The sequence below is a fragment of the Mauremys reevesii genome, linkage group 13, assembly GCF_016161935.1.
Source record: "Mauremys reevesii isolate NIE-2019 linkage group 13, ASM1616193v1, whole genome shotgun sequence".
NCBI lineage: Eukaryota > Metazoa > Chordata > Testudines > Geoemydidae > Mauremys > Mauremys reevesii.
The window spans coordinates 37,798,812-37,819,690 of NC_052635.1; the positions used below are offsets into that span (position 1 = coordinate 37,798,812).

The 20,879-nt window shown below is 38.2% G+C and overlaps 1 protein-coding gene and 1 long non-coding RNA gene across 2 annotated transcripts; one reads left to right on the plus strand and one right to left on the minus strand.

Annotated features, from left to right (window-relative positions):
* The first annotated feature begins 103 nt into the window (after positions 1 to 103).
* On the plus strand, positions 104 to 20,651 carry SPO11 (SPO11 initiator of meiotic double stranded breaks). Its single transcript, XM_039497793.1, has 13 exons — positions 104 to 425; positions 2,847 to 2,960; positions 6,337 to 6,425; positions 8,189 to 8,255; positions 8,505 to 8,613; positions 9,216 to 9,302; positions 11,543 to 11,579; positions 11,819 to 11,928; positions 12,235 to 12,334; positions 17,893 to 17,930; positions 19,086 to 19,162; positions 19,406 to 19,517; positions 20,148 to 20,651. The coding sequence occupies exons 1-13, from the start codon at positions 271 to 273 to the stop codon at positions 20,265 to 20,267; spliced, it is 1,215 nt and encodes a 404-aa protein (XP_039353727.1). The 5' UTR covers positions 104 to 270; the 3' UTR covers positions 20,268 to 20,651.
* LOC120380252 lies at positions 2,852 to 5,520 on the minus strand. The gene is made up of 3 exons (XR_005587670.1): positions 5,490 to 5,520; positions 3,693 to 3,803; positions 2,852 to 3,514 (listed from the first exon to the last, which is right to left on the minus strand). It is a non-coding gene; the product is annotated as an uncharacterized LOC120380252 (long non-coding RNA).
* Positions 20,652 to 20,879: the final 228 nt, after the last annotated feature.

Below are 20,879 nucleotides of genomic sequence, written 5' to 3' on the forward strand. Positions count from 1 at the left end.
TCAGAGAGGGTGGGAAAAGTCATTGGTCAGCCAGAAAGGGCGGGAAAAGCCGCTGGTCAGTCAGAAAGGGCGGGAAAAGAGGTGTCAGTCAGAAAGGGCGGGAAAAGCCGTTGGTCTCACACTGCTGCTTCTTCAGGAGTCTCCTACTCCTCCTCACTGACTGGCCCTTTGCTGCCCCTATTATTGGGTTGGGAGGGTAGGAATTTGATGTTTGATGCCCATAATAGCCCATTTTAATCCCTTTGCTGAGGGTTTCACCTCTTCTTCAGAATGTCTTTGTCCCTCCCTGGGGAGACAGACTGGTCTGCGTTCACCTTATTGGATCACCACAGGGTTTCCCTGCTGCGTTCCATCAAGGAGGCACCCAGAGAAGAGACCAGAATTGGGGAAACTGGCCCCTCCAATAACATTTGCCAAATCACTAGGTAAATCTTGACAGGGTGAAATCTCAAAGGGTACTCACACAATCTTCCCCTAGTGTGGGTGTAGCAGGTCCCTGCACCATTGCACACACAAACAGCATCTCAGTTCTTCCATGTCAAGGCAAGACACAAGTTCCCCTATAAAAATATGCTATTGACACAGGCAAAAAAGGTACTTGTGACACTGCACATACACGGCGCTATAATTCACTCATGCCAGTGTGGAAAATAACAATCCTCCCCAAAGGCCATTAGCATAGGCAAAAACAGGTCCCTGCACCATTGCACACGGTGCCCTGATCACTCATGCTAATGTGAAAGGATGATGCCCCCCAAAATACCCCATTGGCTTGAGCAAAATAGATATCTGTGCCACTATACAGATATAGCGTATTGATGGAACCATACCAGCCCAGTATGGACGATGTGCCCTAAAGTCCCCCGTTGTCAGAAATGTCACAGCACACACACAGCATCAGGTTTCACATAAAACCACATACCTACTCTAAATAATAGAATTTAATATCAGTTTTTTCAAAACCATAATTTGTAATCTATTGCTTAAATTGAGAATGAAGATAAATAAAATTAAATATTTTTATTTATCTTCATTCCCAGTTTAAACTACAAACTCAGATTAAAATTTAGTTATAAAATTATTAGTCTCATAAACTGCAGATTTGCATTTGGAATAGTTTTACTCTTGTCTACATATCATTGTTTGCTAAAAGTACTATAAGATTAATTCTTCAACAGGTTTTTTGTTTTATGACATAATTATTTAAGTGCATTCCATGTACTATGCCAAACTACTAAATGTTCATGTGTGACCTGTTAGAAATGAGCTAACCGGCTGTATCCTGATGTAAGATCTATAGTGCCTAGCACAGCTTAGTCCAGATTTCATTATTATTAACCCAAAGTGCATTTTAAATAGGCATAGTCGGCCAGCACTGTGTGCTTACTTACTAAAACTGAGTTCATCTCTTGAAAAGGAGATGGAACAGAGGAAAGAATATATGTAAGTTGGTAGAACTTTGCAGCCCTCCCAGCTTCTGATGGCCCAGAAAGGAAGAAATCAGGATAGGAAATGAAGCCTGGACCTTCCATTTGACAGTGTAGAGCAGACCATGCATTTTATTACAGAAATGAGAAGATACCTGGCAAACAGTATGAGTTGTGCAGATCTGAGGCAAACTTCAAGATGCACATGGAACATAAAATATAACTATGGTATCTAAAGAAATAGTTAGAGTCAGAAGAGCCTAATGATAAAAGTATCTATAAGAGGCATGTCAATGCCAAAATTTGGATGATCTATCTAGCTATCTATCCTAGGTATTTATATGTCCCTCATCACCATAGTGTTTGAGTATACATCTTACTTGCAGAACAGCCCTATTCAGCTTTGCTTTCCTATTTTACTCTATCCTTTCTCTACACTTTACAGTGTTTCAACTTTTGCCCATTTTCTCTGCACTCAGAATCTTTTTTAGAAGTCATTAAGAAGGTTAAGAGATAGGGGACTCAATTATGCAGCTGCTTCACAATGGCAAGTGAATTTATCAGGGGCTGTATGATCAAGCCTTTTTATTTTTATTGACTTTGCAACTGTGTTGCTATTTGACTTTAGTCAGTGACAAAATTGGGTTGCAGGTAGAACACTGCAATATATATTTAATACATTTTCTAGTTCTTACCCAGATTTATACTGGCACACGGTGCACTTGTAATTTTAAGGACAGCTCAGAGGTTGGAATCAGATTGCTTTTGAAAATAAAAGGCATCTGTCACAACACTTGGACCAACCCACTATTATGCTATAAGGGATTTGCTGCATGGTTAGTTTGTCTGCTTAGGTGAAAAACATAGATTTTGTCCTTTTCACTGTGCATCTTTTGAGCCAAATCCTTCATATAATTAAAAACCTCAACAGTTCGTTCAGGGCAGCAGATCAAAAGGTTAATGTGATATGGTACAACAGGAATTATTTGTACTCTTGAATATTTTTGCAATTTACAGCATTTTAAAACAAGTTAACCCAAATCATAGCCAAAACCAATATTACATCATTTAAACTAAAACATTAATCATCTGTCTCAAACCAACCAGTTGGTCTGAAAGTTCAGCTGGTTGAAAATCTGATGGTATGAGGAGTGGTTGGAAATGTATTTTTAACTTGTGCAACTCAGTCATGCATATGGAATGGCAAATCAAAGATTCTAGGGAAACTAAGCAAGACAAAGTTCAGGAAAGTAGTAGTGGGAGAAAATTGTGTTATCCATCTTTAAAATCAATACATAAATTGTAGCAATTAAGATTTTAAATATTTGTTGTAGATTTTAGGGGAGGGAATCAATGGTAAGAATTGACAGTGAATTATGGTTAATCATATAAAACTTTAATTAACATTAATTGTTTCAGTTCTGAGATCCTTGGAGCAATAGAAAATGTTATACAAGATATAGTTACAAGTCTTGCCAGAAACAAAGCACCTGTTCTCACCTTGGTTAACAGATCAGACTGGGGAAATATACAGTAGGTATTACTAGTGTGTGTGTGTTTGATTATTATAAATACCACAAATGGTTGTTATTTGTCTCCATTAAATATTTTCAAATGAGTCCACCTTATGAAATCCCATGTACAACAGAATCAATAAATGACTTCAGGCTTCATGGCTTCAGCCGATCAACTCTAGGAGTCAGGAATGACATTTTTTCCTCAATATATTCTGGGTTTTGGGGTGTTGGTTTGTCTTCTTCCTCTGAAGCATCAGCAATTGCCACAGCTGGAGTTGGGACACTGCTTAGAGTAGACCAATGCTGTGAGGTGGTTCTGAAATTCCCTTTCTCAGGTGCTTGGCTGGTGGTCTTGCTCACATGATCAAGATCTTACTCATCACCACCCATATGTGGGGCCAGCGAGGAATGTTCACTCGGGTCAGATTGACAGTGACCTTGGGGAGATGGAGTTCACTTTCCTCTGTAGCATGGAACATGGGTGGCTTTCTGGGAACTTCTGAGTATATGTCACTTAATCAAATCCCTGCCATTGCAGGAGCCTCTGGCACTGGTGCACCTGTTCTTTACCTGTGGCACACAATAGGTTATTCTCATGAGGGCTGTAATACTTTGTTCAAATCCTAATTGTTAGGCTTGGTGGGGCATCGTCAGGTAGTGCTAGGGCCTGTGAAGTTCAGAAGGTCCCTTCTTATCTTAAACTCTATGACTATAACTTTATTTGTTCAAAAAACAAAAAGCAACCAACCTTAGAAGAAGTTGTTGTTTTTTTTTAAAGTGACCTTTAATAATCATTATGTACAAAGAGTCATTAGGGACCACAACAGAAGAACACAACGTGGAGGGAAGAGTGACACCACTGCAAAAGGAGAATAAAGTAGAGAAAGGTCATACAGAGGATATTAGACTATCCTTTTCTGGTGGGAAGAGAAAACAGATAATGGGTTGCATGTGATTGAGAAATCTAGTTCAGGCTGGATCTATTTCTCCAATTCATTCTCTCTGTTTTCTCAATTTCTTCTCTCTGTTCTCCCTCATGTTATCTCCTCATCTCAAGCTCTGCTTCTTTCATCTACTTTGTGATGTTTAGGCTTCTACCTTTTTGCTATCCTCTCTCCTTTCTGTCCTATTATTTTAGTGTCTTTCCTCCCCTGAATACTGTTTCTTTGTTGCTCTATTCTGAGTGCACTTGCAGGAAATTATTATATAAGGAATTCTTATATAATGAGAATAAGAAACTTCTCTCAGTGAAAAACTGAACAGCCTAAAGATATTCAGTTAACCAAAGGGCTTTGTATGGTCCAGTGGATTTAATGGTTTATATCCTCATAGTTTCAAAAAATGTTTTTCTTATATGGCAATACAATTAAAATAGTATAACAATCTTTGGCAATGTTAGGGGCACTGACATTCCAGGCTAAGAGACCAAATATGAGATATTATATGCCATCAGATCACATAGGAAGAAAAAAAAGTGTTCAAATCAAAACAAGTGAATACCATAGTGTTAAAATAAAGTGTTACCAATTAAATAAAAATAATTACACCCTTATTTATGATGGGCCAAATTCCAATCTCAGAGATGTAGTTCCAACTAAGTAAGGCACCTATATTCCACTTTGCCCTGAAGCCTAGAAGAGAGCAAATAAAAATAAGTAGGAGCAGAATGCTTCAAAGGCACTATGTGTGGGGTGGCAGTAAAGTCAGGGGGCATGTTCCCCTTTTCCCCAGGAGCCTTTCCATTTCAAACCTGCAGGGCTGGAGCTCTAAAGAGCAGGAAGGGGTGGAACTAGGCAACAGCTCCATACTTAGCATGTGCCTCATAAACACCGGTAGGTATCCAGTTGGATATCTGTCTGAAAATAAGTAGTACTGGTCCCTACGGTAGTACCATTAGTTTCCTCTATCCAATTATACCTCCTTCAGAAAGGGAGGTATTGCAAAATCATGGAGGGGACAATCAGTAGGGAATTATTTTGCTACAGCAGGTAGCACTGCTGGATCTCTTACATAATGCAAGGTTGGAACTTCCTTTACCCCAAGTGTCTCTGAGAGCCACAGTGTTTACAGCTTATTCTCAGTATTTCTCTGCAGAGCTCAGCATTCTGCTCCCTAAAGGGAACACTTCTCACACCCAGCATGAAGTCAGCCTAACAGAGTGTCTTGGGCCCTCTGTTCCCTTTTCATGAATTTTACAATGTGTAGGTACACTATAGGGTGCATTCAACTGAAAAGCAGGAACACTCTCTGCAGTGTTGCAGTCCAAGAGCAAAAAGTTGTTTCAAAATAAAAAGCCAAATACAATGGATTTGAGAGAAGATTTTCATTGCTGTTTTTTTCTCATATGTATTGTCTATAAAGCACGATATACAGTTATGATGCTATTATACTCAATAAAATAATTATTATTACCATCACCCTAAGTCTGATAGTTTTTAAAAGTGTCATCATTCTATATTGCATCAGATTTGAAGATGATGCTTATAACATTTGTCAAAATACTTCAATTTAGCTTTGATTTTACAAAATAACAATGAACAAAAACCTTGTTGCTCTAATATCTCTTCAGATATGCAGTTTTTCTCTTATTTATTTAGGTTCTGTTTGTCCATTGTGACACCCTGCACATTCTCATGCTGTGCTGTGTGGTGTGTTCTGCCACCCAAAGGATGCATGAGGCAATACATGTGAGAAGTAAAGAAATAGAGAAGTGTTATGTTAGTTTATTAGAAACTATTATTGTAATTTTAATATTGATACTTTTTTAAAGATCAGTTATTAAAAAACAGGATAAATATATGCAGAATTCTTGTGGGAACATTGTGCTTTAGAACAAAAATGATCTATAACAACAATAATAATTATAGAAATCATTCTTACCTAATAAGAAATGGCACTAGGAAAAATTTTGTTCTGGTTGTACCTTTCAATAATCTGGTGACTGTTAATCCTGCAACTGTGAAATTGATTAAAAGAAATTTTGATGAATCCATTTTTGAGGCAATAGGGAACATAAGATGTTTGATCCATAAAGCGTTAGAGACGGAGTTGAGGCACTTTGCTAAAATTGTCAAGGGCACCTAAAATAAATATTGTTAGTATTTTGCTAATATGGAGTACTTTGATGGAAATATAAACACCTTATTGTTCCAGGAGGTGGTGTAGTATAGAAACAGCATAGTGGATCCCCAGGTAGCTAGTAACACTGGCTTTCCAGATGGGTTTAGCCACCCCATTGATGTTAATGGGGTTCTGCATGGGTCTTGAAAACTGCACTAGCAGTTCTCATTGCAAGAATAGAGGCTTAATGTGAATGATCTGGCACAAAATAATTAATTGTACTTTCCCTTCATCAGCTTACATTTTTATTTTATTTGTTCACAAAATGTCAGGTTTAAAGATTCTGTAGGTCTACAGATGATCTCTCATTATACCACAAGAAAAATAAAAAGTGACTGTCCCAAATCAGCACCAAAATTTGGTAAGCTAAAAATATAGCAACAGAGTTCTCTATTAGTTTTGTCTTTTGTTTAAGGTTTGTTTATCATACTGCAGTATTCTGTAGAAGAAATAAAACATACTTTGTGTCATTAGAAGTATATAAATAAAATAAAACCTAGATCTATCTTCTAAGCCCCAGTCCTCACCCAGTCTTTCCCATCTCCGTTAAATTATAATGTTAATTACCATGGAAATAACTAATAATTAACATAGAACCTTTCTGATTGATAGAGTAGAAATTAGTTTCTGTGGCTGCATGCCTATGTATTCAACTGCACCACCAAGCAAAACACCTGTCTCCCACTCTCTCTCTCGCTCTCTCTCCCCATTGGGATCTAGCATCCAAACCCCCTGCTTAACAAAGTCCGTTCAGTTGAGGGTGACCAGTGCTTAATTTGCAATGAAAAAGATGCCAGGGCTCAAGTAAGTTTTTTATATTCATTACTGATGTGGCAAGCCGACAGGTACCGGGGCTATTAACTGCCAAGCCTAGAGGTGCCAGGGCTCAGCCTTGGCAAGTCCTGGCACAAATTAAGCACTGAGGGTGACCCCCTCAATCAGGACAAGCTAAGCACAGTTCTCCTGCCCTTTCCTCATACAATAACAATATTTAATTACCCCCGCATTCAAAGTGATTTGTAACCCAACACCAGCCAAAATTGATCACTTGGACAACACAGCTGTATCTGCTGGATACCTAGGCAGAGTAGGTGTGTTCATGTAAATACAGTCTTGTCCTGAACAGTGTTCCCTCTAATTTTTCCCACTCATTTATGGAATTAATTTTGTTATGTGCACCGATACGGAGGTGATGTGGGCCGAGGGGTTTGAAGTGTGGGAGGGGGCTCAGGGCTGGGGCAGAGGGTTGGGTGGTGCGGAGGGGTGAGAGCTCTGGCTGGGGGTGTGGGCTCCAGGGTGGGGCTAGGGATGAGGGGTTTGGGGTGCAGTGGGGCTCCTCAGGGCTACGGTGGGGAGAGAGGACTCGCCTCCAGCTCTCTCTCCTTGCAGCAGCACCTAGGCTGGAGGAGAGAGGCACTCATCACTAGCTGTGAGGGAAGAGCTCCAGGGCTGCCCAGAGGATTCAGGGGGCCTGGGGCAAAGCAATTTCGGGGGCCCCTTCCATAAAAAAAGTTGCAATACTATAGAATACTATATTCTCGTGGGGGCCCCTGCGGGGCCTGGGGCAAATTGCCCCACTTGGCCCCCCCCCGGGCAGCCCTGAAGAGCTCATTCAGACCTTGCTTACAAATCATAATTTGAAATTATAAGGTTGGCCAACATCACCAAAATGAAAAAAACAAAAAAACAGCCATGTGAGGAAGCTAGTCTTTGTTCACACTTTTCAAACTTATTATGCTTTTTCAGGTACAAGTATTTTATCATATACTGTAAATGCTTTTAAAGCATGCATTATTGTTTCGATTTCAATTCAAATTTCCAAACAATGACTAAATTCGCAACTGCATGTTAACTGGGGGATTGTGTGTTGGGGAAATCCAGGAGGGATGTACACACACGCCCAGGGGTATGGGGGAGGGAAGAGGAGCGTGTAGGGAAATCCCTGTTTTTGCAAACACAGTTTTGAAAATGTGGAATACAACTGTTAAATTGTTAAAAATAAATGGGTTACTTTGCAAAAAATACCTAAGCTCCTATGCCATTTTATTCATGTATAATATAATTTAGTTTATTTATTCTATAGCTTTATACTGGCTAAGTTTAAAATATTATTTTATTTTCCAGCTCTAATGCTTAAAATATTATCTGTGATCTACAAGATGGTGCAAAACAATACGTATGCAACCAAAAGGTAATAGACTGCATTTCTCTAACTGCAAATCAAAAATATATTTTAAGAATTTTATATAGATAAAGAAAGAACCTAGCTATTAAGGTTGTCAAATATCATAACAGATTTTTGTACGTAAAATGTTTCAAACTGATTTAATTATTCATGCTCTCATTAAAATGTTCTTTTACAATCTCAGAATCCTATGAGTCAATCAGTATTGTATTAAAATTAGTTTATTTTTACAAATACAATGTTTTATCTTGATAGAGATATATATTACAGTGATACACTACTATTTGGTAGCCAGAGTGTTGTGGACAATATAGTCAATGACATTTCCTGCATGCTTAAGATACCTAGGAGAAGTCTACATATAGTAAGTAGTTGCTTATGATTATTATGATTGTTATTATTAAATCATATATATTCCATTATATGAACAACTGAAAAAGTAAGAAAATGATTGGTAGGAAGTATTTATGTAGCAAAAATTAAAAATTGTAATTTTGTTAAATAAAATACACTATTATTTTTATAACACTCACAGATGTACTAGAGCTTGAGGTAAAATGCTGGCTCCTTTGAAGTTGATGGGAGTTTTGCCATTGGCTTCAATTAAACCAGGATTTCAGCCTTAGAATCTAAGGCCTTGATTCAGTAATTTATGCTGAGTGGTTTGCTGATTTGGGGTCTAAATGAGGGTTTAACATATCTAACAGAAACATGGCATCCTTTCAAATTTTATATTTGTTTCATGCTTTGACATTTGTAACATTTTTTCTCTGTAAACACAATTAATAGCATATGTTAAGTTATGTAGGATGAATTAACTAAAAAAATCTGTATTTCATAATGATAATAATGGTCAGTAACAGCTTATTTCTGGTTAGAAGTCTTTTGTAGCTGACTCCAACTTTTCCTATCCAATATACAAAATTTACTATACAAAACTTGAGTTACTGCTATTTTTTCCCCCAGCTTTCTACAACTAAAGGTTGCATTGCTGGTAACTTAAGTTATACTGAGGAAGATGGTACGAAAGTGAATTGTACATGCAGTGCAACAGTATGTATTACTAATATCAACATTTTTATGTCCAAGTTTGTGTGATTTCCTATATTGTGTGATTTCCTATATTTGTTGTGACCTAATTTATTAACGTATGTACATTTGTGCCTGTGGCAAACTTAGACATTACTTAAACTCTCACTACTAATGCCCACTTCCTACAAATGTTATACCAGGGCCGCCCCGGGCGGGGGGGGGGAAAGTGGGGCAATTTGCCCCAGACCCCGGGCCCTGCAGGGGCCCCCACGAGAATATAGTATTGCAACTTTTTTTTTATGGAAGGGGCCCCCAAAATTGCTTTGCCCCAGGCCCCCTGAATCCTCTGGGTGGCCCTGTGTTATACATTCAAAATTCTTAAGGAATGCAGAAAAAGTTTTGCATGAGAAAGGACTGTAAGATCAGAGCCTCCATATACTTTTGAATGTAATCTCTGTGTGCTTTATATATTATAAATTTGGGGGTCAGCTATAGAATCAACAGAAGCACTTACCTCTTGGGAAGAGTAAACTATGCTTACATTACCTTCAGGGCAGGATCTAGGTTTTTTGCCGCCTCAAGCAAAAAATTTGCCGCCCCAAGTTCCGAAAGCGCAACTGCCCAGGAAAAAAAAAAGAATGGCTGGAATGCCACCCCTTGAACTATGCTGTGCCGCGTTTGCTTTGCTGGTGCCTAGATTCAGTCCTGATTACCTTCCATATTGGAAGTTCTGCAGAGGAAGACATTTAATTTGTGGTTGAGGCTCTCTGTGACATTGCTCTGTCTATGTTGTGCTCTGAATTTGAGTGTCCTGGGCACATGAACACACACAATTTCTGGCCATGTGCTTTTCTGGCAGAGTTGGAGAATAATCCCTTTGCAGAACTCAGACTCTGTCCTCTGGGTATACCTTTCACTGCAATGGGCATGCCACTAGGATCTCTGTTAGTAAAAGTACTTACAGTGAATAAAGCCATATATTCAGAGACACTAATTTATTTATGGACCTGATTCTCTCCTCACTTACACAAGTTTTACACCAATAAAAACCCACTGAGTTCAGTGGAGGCACTCATGACCTCCATCAGTGTAAGTAAAAGTCTTCAACTCATTCGTATCCAAGTATTGTGCCACATTATGGCTTATAACAATAGGGTCTCACATATTAGAAAGAGCTATTTATAATCATACCACTTACAGACATCAGAAAGAGTTCTGTCATCAACCTCATTTTAGAGATGAAAAAACTGAGGTAAAGAGACGTTAAGAGCCAGATTTTCAAATGCTCAACACCAATAGTTGGTTTGAGAATTTGAAAAACTGTGCACTACCTTAAATGGGAGCTGAGTTCTTTTGAAAGTCTAAGCCTAACAGATTTACCAATCATGCTGCTAGTGAGTAGAAAGCAGGAAATAAAACTGATTTTCTGACTTCCGCTATCACTCCCTGGTCAATGTTTTTACTGTAAGCACACGTGAATGATTTAAAAATGGAAAGACAACCTTATCTATCTTTACTTTGTTTTTCATCTAAATCAGAACTGTAAAGATCTCCATTATCCATGCTCCTCTACAGGGCCTCACATTTCTATTTATGGAGCTGGTCCACATTGGCACCTGAGATGATACAGCAGTAAGAAATTAAAACAGACCACACATGTCAATATATACAGACTATTTTGCCAAGATCTTCTTCCATTTCCTGCTATCTCATCCATATGTTTACCAGACTGAGCCAACTCCTAATCTGAGATGTGAAGTAAGCATTACCATATCTCAAATTATCTGTTACAAAACAGTTATAAATATAAAACAAACTCCAAACACAAGTTATCAAAAGCAGGAGTTTAAAGGTCTTTTGTAAAGATCTTTAACAAGCATCCAATTACATTTTTAATCCTGCTTTAAACTTGCAGTCTCACACCCAGTGGTTTTTTTCCTGGCTAAAACACAAAGGAAAACGTAGAGCTACATCACTGTGTAGTGATCATGTGATGGGTGATCCTGCGTGCAAGTAGCATCAGATATTTTTGAAAGATGCCTCATGGTAGTAGTAGGATCCCTATACATCCTTGCTTCACAGCAGGCTCTATAGGATAGAATATGCCTATAAAGCAGTGACGGTGTCAAGAGCAATGCTGTATATAAAAAGATGAATGGTCATTTCAGGATGTAATTTTGACCTTCATTACCTAATGTCATTGTTTTAAAATACATCATTTTCTCTATTTAAAATTATTAATTTCATTTTTGTTGTTTTAGGCAGTCGTTGTGCCATCTAATGTTCAAGGAATTAGAAGTATCCTTTAAGCAAGAAGTCTAGTTGTAGGCTAAAAAAAAAATAAAGTATAAACAAAGAATATTCCAAGTTAAACAATGTTTTTATGATTTTTTTCTCTACTTCTTGGCTCTGAAACTGAGTTATGAGCACTGCCTTTGGCTTGAAAACAAATATATTAGAGCATTCATTTTGTAGTTGATTAATATAATACAATGCCACAGATTTCTTTTAATATGTAGCTAGTCTTAATATCAAAGATGTGATCACAGATGCAAAATTTATACTAATTGTAGAAAAAGATGCAACTTTTCAGAGGCTCCTGGATGATGACTTCTGCAATAAATTGTCTCCATGCATAATGATTACGGTATGCATCTGACATTTCACATTCCACCTCTAGAACTAAGAGTTTTAATAATATAGTAACAGTGTGGTGATTTCCAAAAATAGCTTCAAATATATTAAAATTAAAATAAGACATGTTTAACGCCAACATTTTCCTCCATCTTTATTAAAATAATACCATAAAAATGGAGAAAAACAGAATTATATTTAAGACAGAAATGCATTTTCTGTTCTTATACATATTTACATGACATACCTAAGCACGTGTCTAGTCAGACTTCGTTTTAGTTAATTCCAAAACTTATGATTTTATTTTATTTTCCCTTAGGGAAAAGGAGTACCAGATCTGAACACAAGACTTCTAGTCAGAAAGTTGTGGGATACATGTCATATTCCTATTTTCACCCTCATGGATGCAGATCCACATGGTAATTGCATGCTAACAGCAGAATAGAACTTTATTTATTTGACTTTTAAGACCAGAGCTCATGGTATCTGAATGGAGGTTCCCCATCAAAGCAGAAAATTCTAAACTCAACCGGAATGCCTGCAGGAGTACTGAAGAGTACTGTGACATCTATGCTGGCCTTCCTCCACTGTTTAATGCAGAAGTGGGGCATTCCTCACCCTCAGGGGTGACTAACACAGCTGTTGGCTCTAGGCAATCCTGGACTTCGTGCCTAAGGAGTGAAAGGACTTTCCATAGAACTTGTGAGTCAAAGTCACTTAGGATCAGATTTTTAAAGGTACGTGTGCACCTAAAGATGCAAATAGGCACCTTGTGGGATTTTCAAGAGTGCCTAGGCGCCCAGGGGCAGCTCTAGACATTTTGCCACCCCAAGCACAGCGGCATGCCGCGGGGGGTGCTCTGCCGGTCGCCGGTCCTGCGGCTCTGGTGGACCTCTCGCAGGCGTGCCTGCGGATGGTCCGCTGGTCCCGTGTCTCCTGCACGCCTGCGGGAGGTCCACCGGAGCCCTGCCTGCTGCCCTATCGGTGACCGGCAGAGCGCCCCCCGCGGCATGCTGCCCCAAGCACGTGCTTGGCGTGCTGGGGCCTGGAGCCGCCCCTGTAGGCGCCTAACTCATTTATATCAAAGGAACTTAAGCGCCTTGGGGCTTTTGAAAAGCCCATTAGGTGCCTATCTGCGTCTTTAGGCACCTAAGTACCTTTGAAAATCTATCCCTTTGGCATTTTTGAATAGTCCACCCTTAGACTATAGCTGCCCCTTGGCAGGTGTATGGGAGGATGGAATAGGGCTTTTTGCATCCTTTTCCCAATTTGGTACTAGAGGAAAGCTAGCCACATACTCTCAGCAGAACTTTATATAAACTGTGATGCATACACTTCTCAGCCAAGGCCCAAATGTGAGGCAAATGCAAAATAATAGACAGGAAAAAATAGTACAAGATGATTTCAACATGATTTTATTTTAAATTTGATTTAGGGTAACCAACATTCTTTATAGTTCCACCTCATAATCCAATACTTGTAATGTCAGTAAATTACCATTCTGAAAGCTAAATACTACAAACTTGACGTTGGTTAGAGCCAATTTTAGTCTAAAATGAGTGGCGTGCCTTTTAATGCAGGATCACTTAGAGCTACCAGTATGATGACTCATCTCAGAATGGTGCTTTGGACATTGTTCCATTGGAAAAAACAAAAACGGGAAATATTTTAAAATGTCATAGTTTTGTTTTCTTCTAATAGACAAACAGTTATGTACTGCAGGTCCAATCCTTCAGTCGCAACTCATGCAAAATTCCCATTGACAATAATGGGAGTTTTGTTAAATTAAGGCCTATTAGATTTAGCCCTAAGAAAGTAGTATGATGTGTTTTAAGTAAAATAAAAATGCATCTTACTGTGTTCTACAGCTAAAATTTGAATCCTGAATATAGATTTGTTCACAAGTTTATAACTTTTTCCTAGTGAAAGGTGAATGGTTTTTGTTGTTTCTCTTTAAATTTTAACTATACTTTGATAGAGACATCATGGATAATGACATTTTGCCTTTTCAGTTTTGCAAAGAATATTGGGGATGGAGCATGAGGAAATATTCCAGTTGCCATCATAGGCGCTGCAGTCTTTCTCCCACCATTATGTGGGAGGCAGCAAGGTCAGACCTAATGGATGACAGAATCTTTGCTGTCTCCATATTTCTGTGACAATGATGTGGGGGAAAGCAATGAAGCTGAGAGCTGGTGGAAGGTAACTCGTTGCTGGAGTGGGAAGCAAGCTTTAAGAAGCTGATGATTCAACTACAGAACATGCTTCTTGATGTGTAGTTTTGTAATTACTCTTTGAAATGTGACTTTTTCTAAACTAATGTATAGCTTTGTTTAATGAATTTATGACTAAGGATAGTTAGAATACTGATCATTAAAACTTAAAATGAGGTACAATGGAAAAACAGGTAAAAACTGAGACATTGAAGAAGAACTTGACAGCCTCCATGTTGACTGGGCTTTTGCTCAGAACTAGGTGTGGTCATGGAATCCCATTTTTAAAAATCTATAAATTAGTAGCTGTTAATATGCATTTTAATTAAGTAGTAGTCTCCATTACCAATTAATAGTACAATATAATTAACTGGAATTTGAACCAAAAACAAGATGGAATGTAAATTAAGGTCAATTTTCTCTCAGCGGTGCTCTAGGTGAAAATGACCTTTGATTAAAACATGACATAAAAATGTTTAGTAACATTGAATAATTTAAATAATATTTTGCCAGTGTCATATATTAATGTTATGATTAGCAGAGCAACTCAGTTTATGATGAAAAACAAAAAGTGCTGAACTCTAAACAACCTAGTTTAGCTTCAAACCCGATTTACTGAATCAGAAAGGAAATCAGATGGGCAGAATTTCATTTCACTAAAAATGTTCTGACTGCCACTAGTTAAATAACAGAAAATAAACACTAGAACAGTAGTGTTTTATTCTGTAGAGAAGGAAATTCAGTAAATATTCCTTAGGACAATAAAGAACCAAATATATTAAGCATGCTTGAGACTGATAGTTGACTGTTTAGAGAATGATCTAAATTTAAAATATGATTTACTAAGAAAAAGTTTTTCTTAGCCACCTATTTATCCTATTTTAACATAGCCTGACTGCATAGCTGTATAGTTCTGTTTTGGAAGAACATAGAACAGTTTTTGTGTATTCCCACAGACAATGGGTGAAATCTTTGCCCTGCTGAACTCAGTGGCATATTTGCAATTGACTTTAATGGCATCAGGATTTCATCCATTGACTGTAAAATAGGAGATGCTCATTTGAACTGTTATATCTTTCTTTTTGAGAGCTGGTTGGTTCTTACTATTGTCTGAGGAAGACAAGGTGGGTGAAGTAGTACCGTATCTTTTATTGGACTAACGTCTATTGGTAGAAAAGATAAGCTTGTGAGCTTCACAGAACTCTTCCTGAAGTCTGGAAATCATAACCAGAGTCTCACAAATAAATATAAGGTGGAACAGATTGTCAAGCCTAAGGGCTTGTCTACACTTCCATTTTATAGTGCTCTAACTTGCTGGCACAGGGGTGTGAAAAATCACCCCCCTGAGCGCAGTAAGTCTGAGCACTTTAAAGCACTAGTGTAGACAGGCTCCAAGCGCTGGAAGCCATGCTCCCAGCACTCAGAGCTAAACTCCTCATGGAGGTGGATTACCAGGAGCGCTGGGAGAGACCACACTCGCACTTCAATGCGCTGCCACAGGAGCATTCACATGACAGCGCTTTGAAGTTTCCAGTGTAGACATAGCCTAAGAGTTAACACACATTGCAGGAAATCTATTAACACCTCTACAGTTATAGGACAAAGGTGGATTAGTAGTTACAAATAGTTGTAATGAGCCAGAAAACCATTCTCTGTTGAGACCATGATTTTTAGTGTCTAGCAGAGTTACAAATTTAAGTTCCCATGCTTGCCTTTGGAAGGTGTTGTGCAAGTTGCCTTTGAGGATGAGGACTGATAGGTAAGCTATGAAGTGATTGCTTTGTGAAAAGTGTTCGCCCATGGGTGATGGCATTTTTTGGTTGGTTGGTTGGTTGGTTGGGTTTTTTTTTGGTCTTTTATCATTTTTCATTTAAGAGCATTGTGATTGTCTGGTTTCACCCATATCGTGGTTTTCTGAGCATTTGATGCACTGGATGAGGTACACCACAAGTTGTGATAGGCATGTGTAAAACTCATAGATCTTGAAAGATGTGTTGTGGCAGATATTGATCATTGTAGTGGTGGAGATATGTCTGCAGGTTTTGCATCTGTTGTTCTGAAGGGTGTGGTGCCAATTTGAGTTGTTATCTCTTGGTCTGTGGGGAGTTTACTTCTGATGATGAGCTTGGCAAGGCTGGGGGGTTGTTTGAAGGATAGAAGATGGGGTCCAGGAAAGATTTCTTTCAGGATGGGGTCCCCATCAAGTATGGGTTGTAATTGTTTCATGATACCCTGTATGGGTTCCAGTGTGGGGTGGAAGGTGACAGCAAGGGGTGTGTGGGTGGTGCAGGTTCTTTTCCTGTACTGAAGCAGGTTCTCTCAGGGTATTTGGGTGGCCCATTCAATGATGTGATCTACTTCTCTGATGGAGTGTCCTTGTTTGGTGAAGGTGGTCTTAAGTGTGTTAATGTTCTTCCCAGAGCATATTCCAGATGTTCTTCCCAGAGCATATTCTGTGGTATGTGAGTGCCTGGCTGTAGATAACAGATTTCTTGGTGTGTTTGGGATAGTATTGAATCTGTGGTGGTCAGTGTGGTGATCCCTGTAACCTACGAACCCTCTTTTGTCCTATGATTGTAGAGGTGTTAACTGCCCACTTCACTCTAAGTGGCTTCTTGCAACATGTGTTAACACCTGATGGTTAACAACCCGTCCCACCTGTATTGAGCTATGAGACTCTGGTTATGTATTCCAGACCTAAAGAAAAGGAGTACTTGTGGCACCTTAGAGACTAACAAATTTATTTGAGCATAAGCTTTCGTGGGCTATAGCCCACTTCATTGGATGCATTCCATGAAAAATACAGACCTAAAGAAGAGTTCTGTGAAGCTTAAAAGCTTGTCCCTTCCACCAACAGAAATTGATCCAATAAAAGATATTACTTCACCCACCTTGTCTCGCTCAGTATCTGGGTCCAATATGGACACAACATTGCCAGCAACAATGGAATATATTATCTGAGAGGCAGTTATCAAAATGTTGTTTCTTAAGGGGACAGTAAGGGCAGGTCTACTCTTAAAATGCTGCATCAGCACAGCTGCACCGCTGTGCCATAGCTGTGCTTTAATGAAGATGCTCTACACTGATGCAGCAGCTACGTCGATGGGAGAAGCTCTCCTGCCGGCATAGCACTGTCTACACCAGTGTTAGGTCAGGACAACTGTGTCGCTCAAGGGTATGGATTTTTCACACTCCTGAGTGACATAGTTATACCGATAGAGGCCTATAGCATAGACCAGACCTAGGAGGTAAAACTGTAGACCTGAAACCACTGGTAATGTTCCTTTTATCATACCGTGAAAGGAAAAATGCTAATAAATTATCTGAACAACTAGCACATAAAATAATTAAAATATTAAGACTGTCAAATGAAAAGTATGAAAATTTAGAATTGATTAAACCATCAGTGTTGAATTCTATTAAGTTGCCACAGGGCAAAGTAAGAGATGCTGGTTTTATGTGACAGATATGGTACAATATGTAAAAAAACAAGATTCAGATGTCCATTACTTTTGTATGATGCCTATACATAACAGGTATGAAATTTTAAATATATTGAGGTAAGTGTCACATTATTAAAAATGTTGATTATATATAACAATATGCTGTAAAGCTAATTGTAAAACATAAAGGGCCTGATTCATCAGTCCAGTTTTACACTAATGTAACTCAAATGGGCTTACATAAGCATGAAACTAACACAATGGTGAATCATGCCCAATGTAGACAAATAGATATGTGACATTTGGTATTCTGTAAATTAGGTATAGAAATAATGTGCATCTACAAGTATGGATCTGTGGTGAGTATAGTTGTTTTCCACTTCAGGTCTACTTAATTATTTTGTCATCCAGCCTTGGAGCTGGCATATGAAAACTGTAAAAGTGTAGTTTGGATTGGTGTTTTCTTTTGTTTTAATACTAAGAAACAACTTTTGGGCCGAGGGTGCTTTATTTTTTTCAACAAGTTTTTTTTCAATCGCAAAAAGTTGGATTTTGCCATAACAAAAAGAAATTGTGTGAAAATGGCAGATTTATGAAGTTTTGCCTACTATACAAAATTGTCCATATTATTATTATGTATTATTTGTGGTACAGTAGTGCTCAGGGGGCCCCAAGTGAGATCTCTGCTGCACTGTTCTAGGCAATGTAGTCCATATAGTAAGTCACAGTCCTTGCCCTAAAGAGAGCTTACAGTCTATATATAGACAAGACTGATATAGAATGAAGGGAGGAGATAGAACATGTAAGCAGAGTGAACAATGTGATAGTTTGCAAACAGCATGTTATGTTCCCAGATTTTTGATTGAATGTTTATTATTATTATTTACTATTGTTTATTAATTTTGGGAGGTTTTGATGGGAAGGGGTTACCTAACAGAGAGAGAAAAGAAAGGAGAGGGCACATTATACTTCAAGGAGTTGGGGTAAGAAGAGAAGAGAGAGAGGAAAAGTACTGAAGGCAAGTTGAATTAGGCAAAGACACGCTGAGGTAGGAGGGGGAAGTGAGTTGGACAGAAAATCAGCAGAGGGGAGAGAATGTCCACAGTAAAAACTATCAGATCATCTGTGTCCAAATATATGCTATAGCTGCTTGTCTCTGCTCCAGCTGACTTGAGTTTCTGACTGGCTCTACTCAAGCTCTCATGGCTAAGGGGGGCAGACTGTCTTCTGCACAGTTCTCTGGGAGAGAGAGCAGGAAGTGGTACCCCCAGGGACTCAGCTGGATTTTAATTTCTCCCCTTTCCCTCCCTGTATTGTGGTTTACCTACTGCAGCCACTTGTCCCAATTTCTACAAGCCTGAGTTTCATAAAGAGTTCTGCCTGTGAACAGTTAGCTTCATTTTTACAAAACTTGACCCCGTCCTAAAAAAAACATAAATATTTTCTCAAAGACAAACATCAATAATTCAAAATAAAGGGACACTGAACTTAATATATGACATTTCATATTGTAGTCAATGTCTTTTGAAGCCCATCATCTCACAGTTCCAGCTATAAGATGGCTTGGTCTCCTTCCATCTGATATTGAAAGGTTAGTTATTTTCTAGAAGAAATATAATTATTCCTCTATTCTATCACAAAAAGTATATGTGACATTAAGTCTGATTTAAATCCACATAAGAAAAGACAATTAACTGTTGATTCTGTTCTCAATAAACTTATTGGTTTTTTAATAGAGCATTTTGATGGTTGGAAACAGGAATTTAAGTTGGAAATGATATGTAGCTTTAAAAAAATATATTAATTAGGCTAAAACTTTGGTCCGCATTTTCAGATTAAATATACGCAAAGATGCACTGATTCCACTTACTAAACAAGATCAAAATAAACTCGCCAGTATGCAGAAGAGACCTTATATGGCTTGCCAACCAATGTGGAAAAAAGAAGTATGAATAAATTATATTGTTTTCTGTTTCTTAATCCCTAAAGAACAAATCCTATCTACCCCAATGCCATCCCTCCTGGCTATTGTGAGCTCTGAACACAGCAGAACCAGTAAGGTTTTGCTGCACTCCACCTGGAGTGGTCAGGCTTGAGAGCCATGCAGGCTGTCCTGTACCAATGTGCCTCATAGTTCCATCCCCAACAAAGAACTAGCAGCATGATAGGATTTGCTGCCATTGGCCATCTGATGATCATATGTTTTAGAGGGGGTTTACTACAGTTCTAAATATCACAGAATAAATTACATCACTTGAAGAGAGGGAACATGCCATGTGGAACAATTACTTAACCTCCACCTCCGGCTTGGTCTGTATAATTTAGAACACAAAGCACAGTTCATGCAGATATATAGTGGCTACATAGTGGGAAAACATATTGTATGCTTTCCCCATCTGTTTACACTGCCCTGTTGTATGAATTGCTATGATTTTGCTATGTGCTGCACAATAGAGAGCACATCTCCTTATGATAAATATTAATCAACTGTAATGTAATTTAAACATTTAATTACATCACCCTACTGGTCAGGCCTTTCTCAACAGTACATTAATTTGCATTTTTTTCTTTTTCAGATGGAAATTATGGCAGCATCTAAAATGAAGGCTGAAATTCAAGCTTTGACTTCTCTTTCATCAGATTACCTTTCCAGGGTGTACCTACCAAGCAAATTGCAATTTGGTGGATGGATCTGAATATTTGTTTGTAGATCAACTGTTTCCTGATGTGGATTTATTTTGGAGCTATTATAATATAAGCCACTATTTACAAAAATTGCATAACATTGCATTATTTCTGGCAATTGTTCTACATATTCAGTGAAGAGATGTAAAGGTTTGCTTCAGCTCCTTATTCAATTTTTTTAAAATTATGTCAATAGTTTAATTTCTTTACAATTTTGATTGTTTTTCCCTAGTGTAACTTACGGACATGAACATATTTTAAATACATTTTTTTCTTTCCACTTTGTGGCTACTGTATATAACTGTAGCAATAATTCCAACTGTAAAAGTATTCTCCTTAAAAAGATATTGAAATTTATTTTGAGGGGAGAAATTAAAAAGTTATATTTGTTTAAATTTGTGTCAGTTAATTCACAGTCTGCTTTAAAGCATAATCAAGCTAAGTCTGTGTCTTCTGATATGTTTTACTTTTGATGGCAGGGAAGTAATTTAAATTACTGTAATATTTTTAAGGTACAATCGTCTGAAAAGTTACTATAAACATGGCATTTCATGTTCCTCATAAATGAATCCATAACAAATGTGCTTAGCTTGCAGATAAGAGATGAATTTTCTAACGGCTAA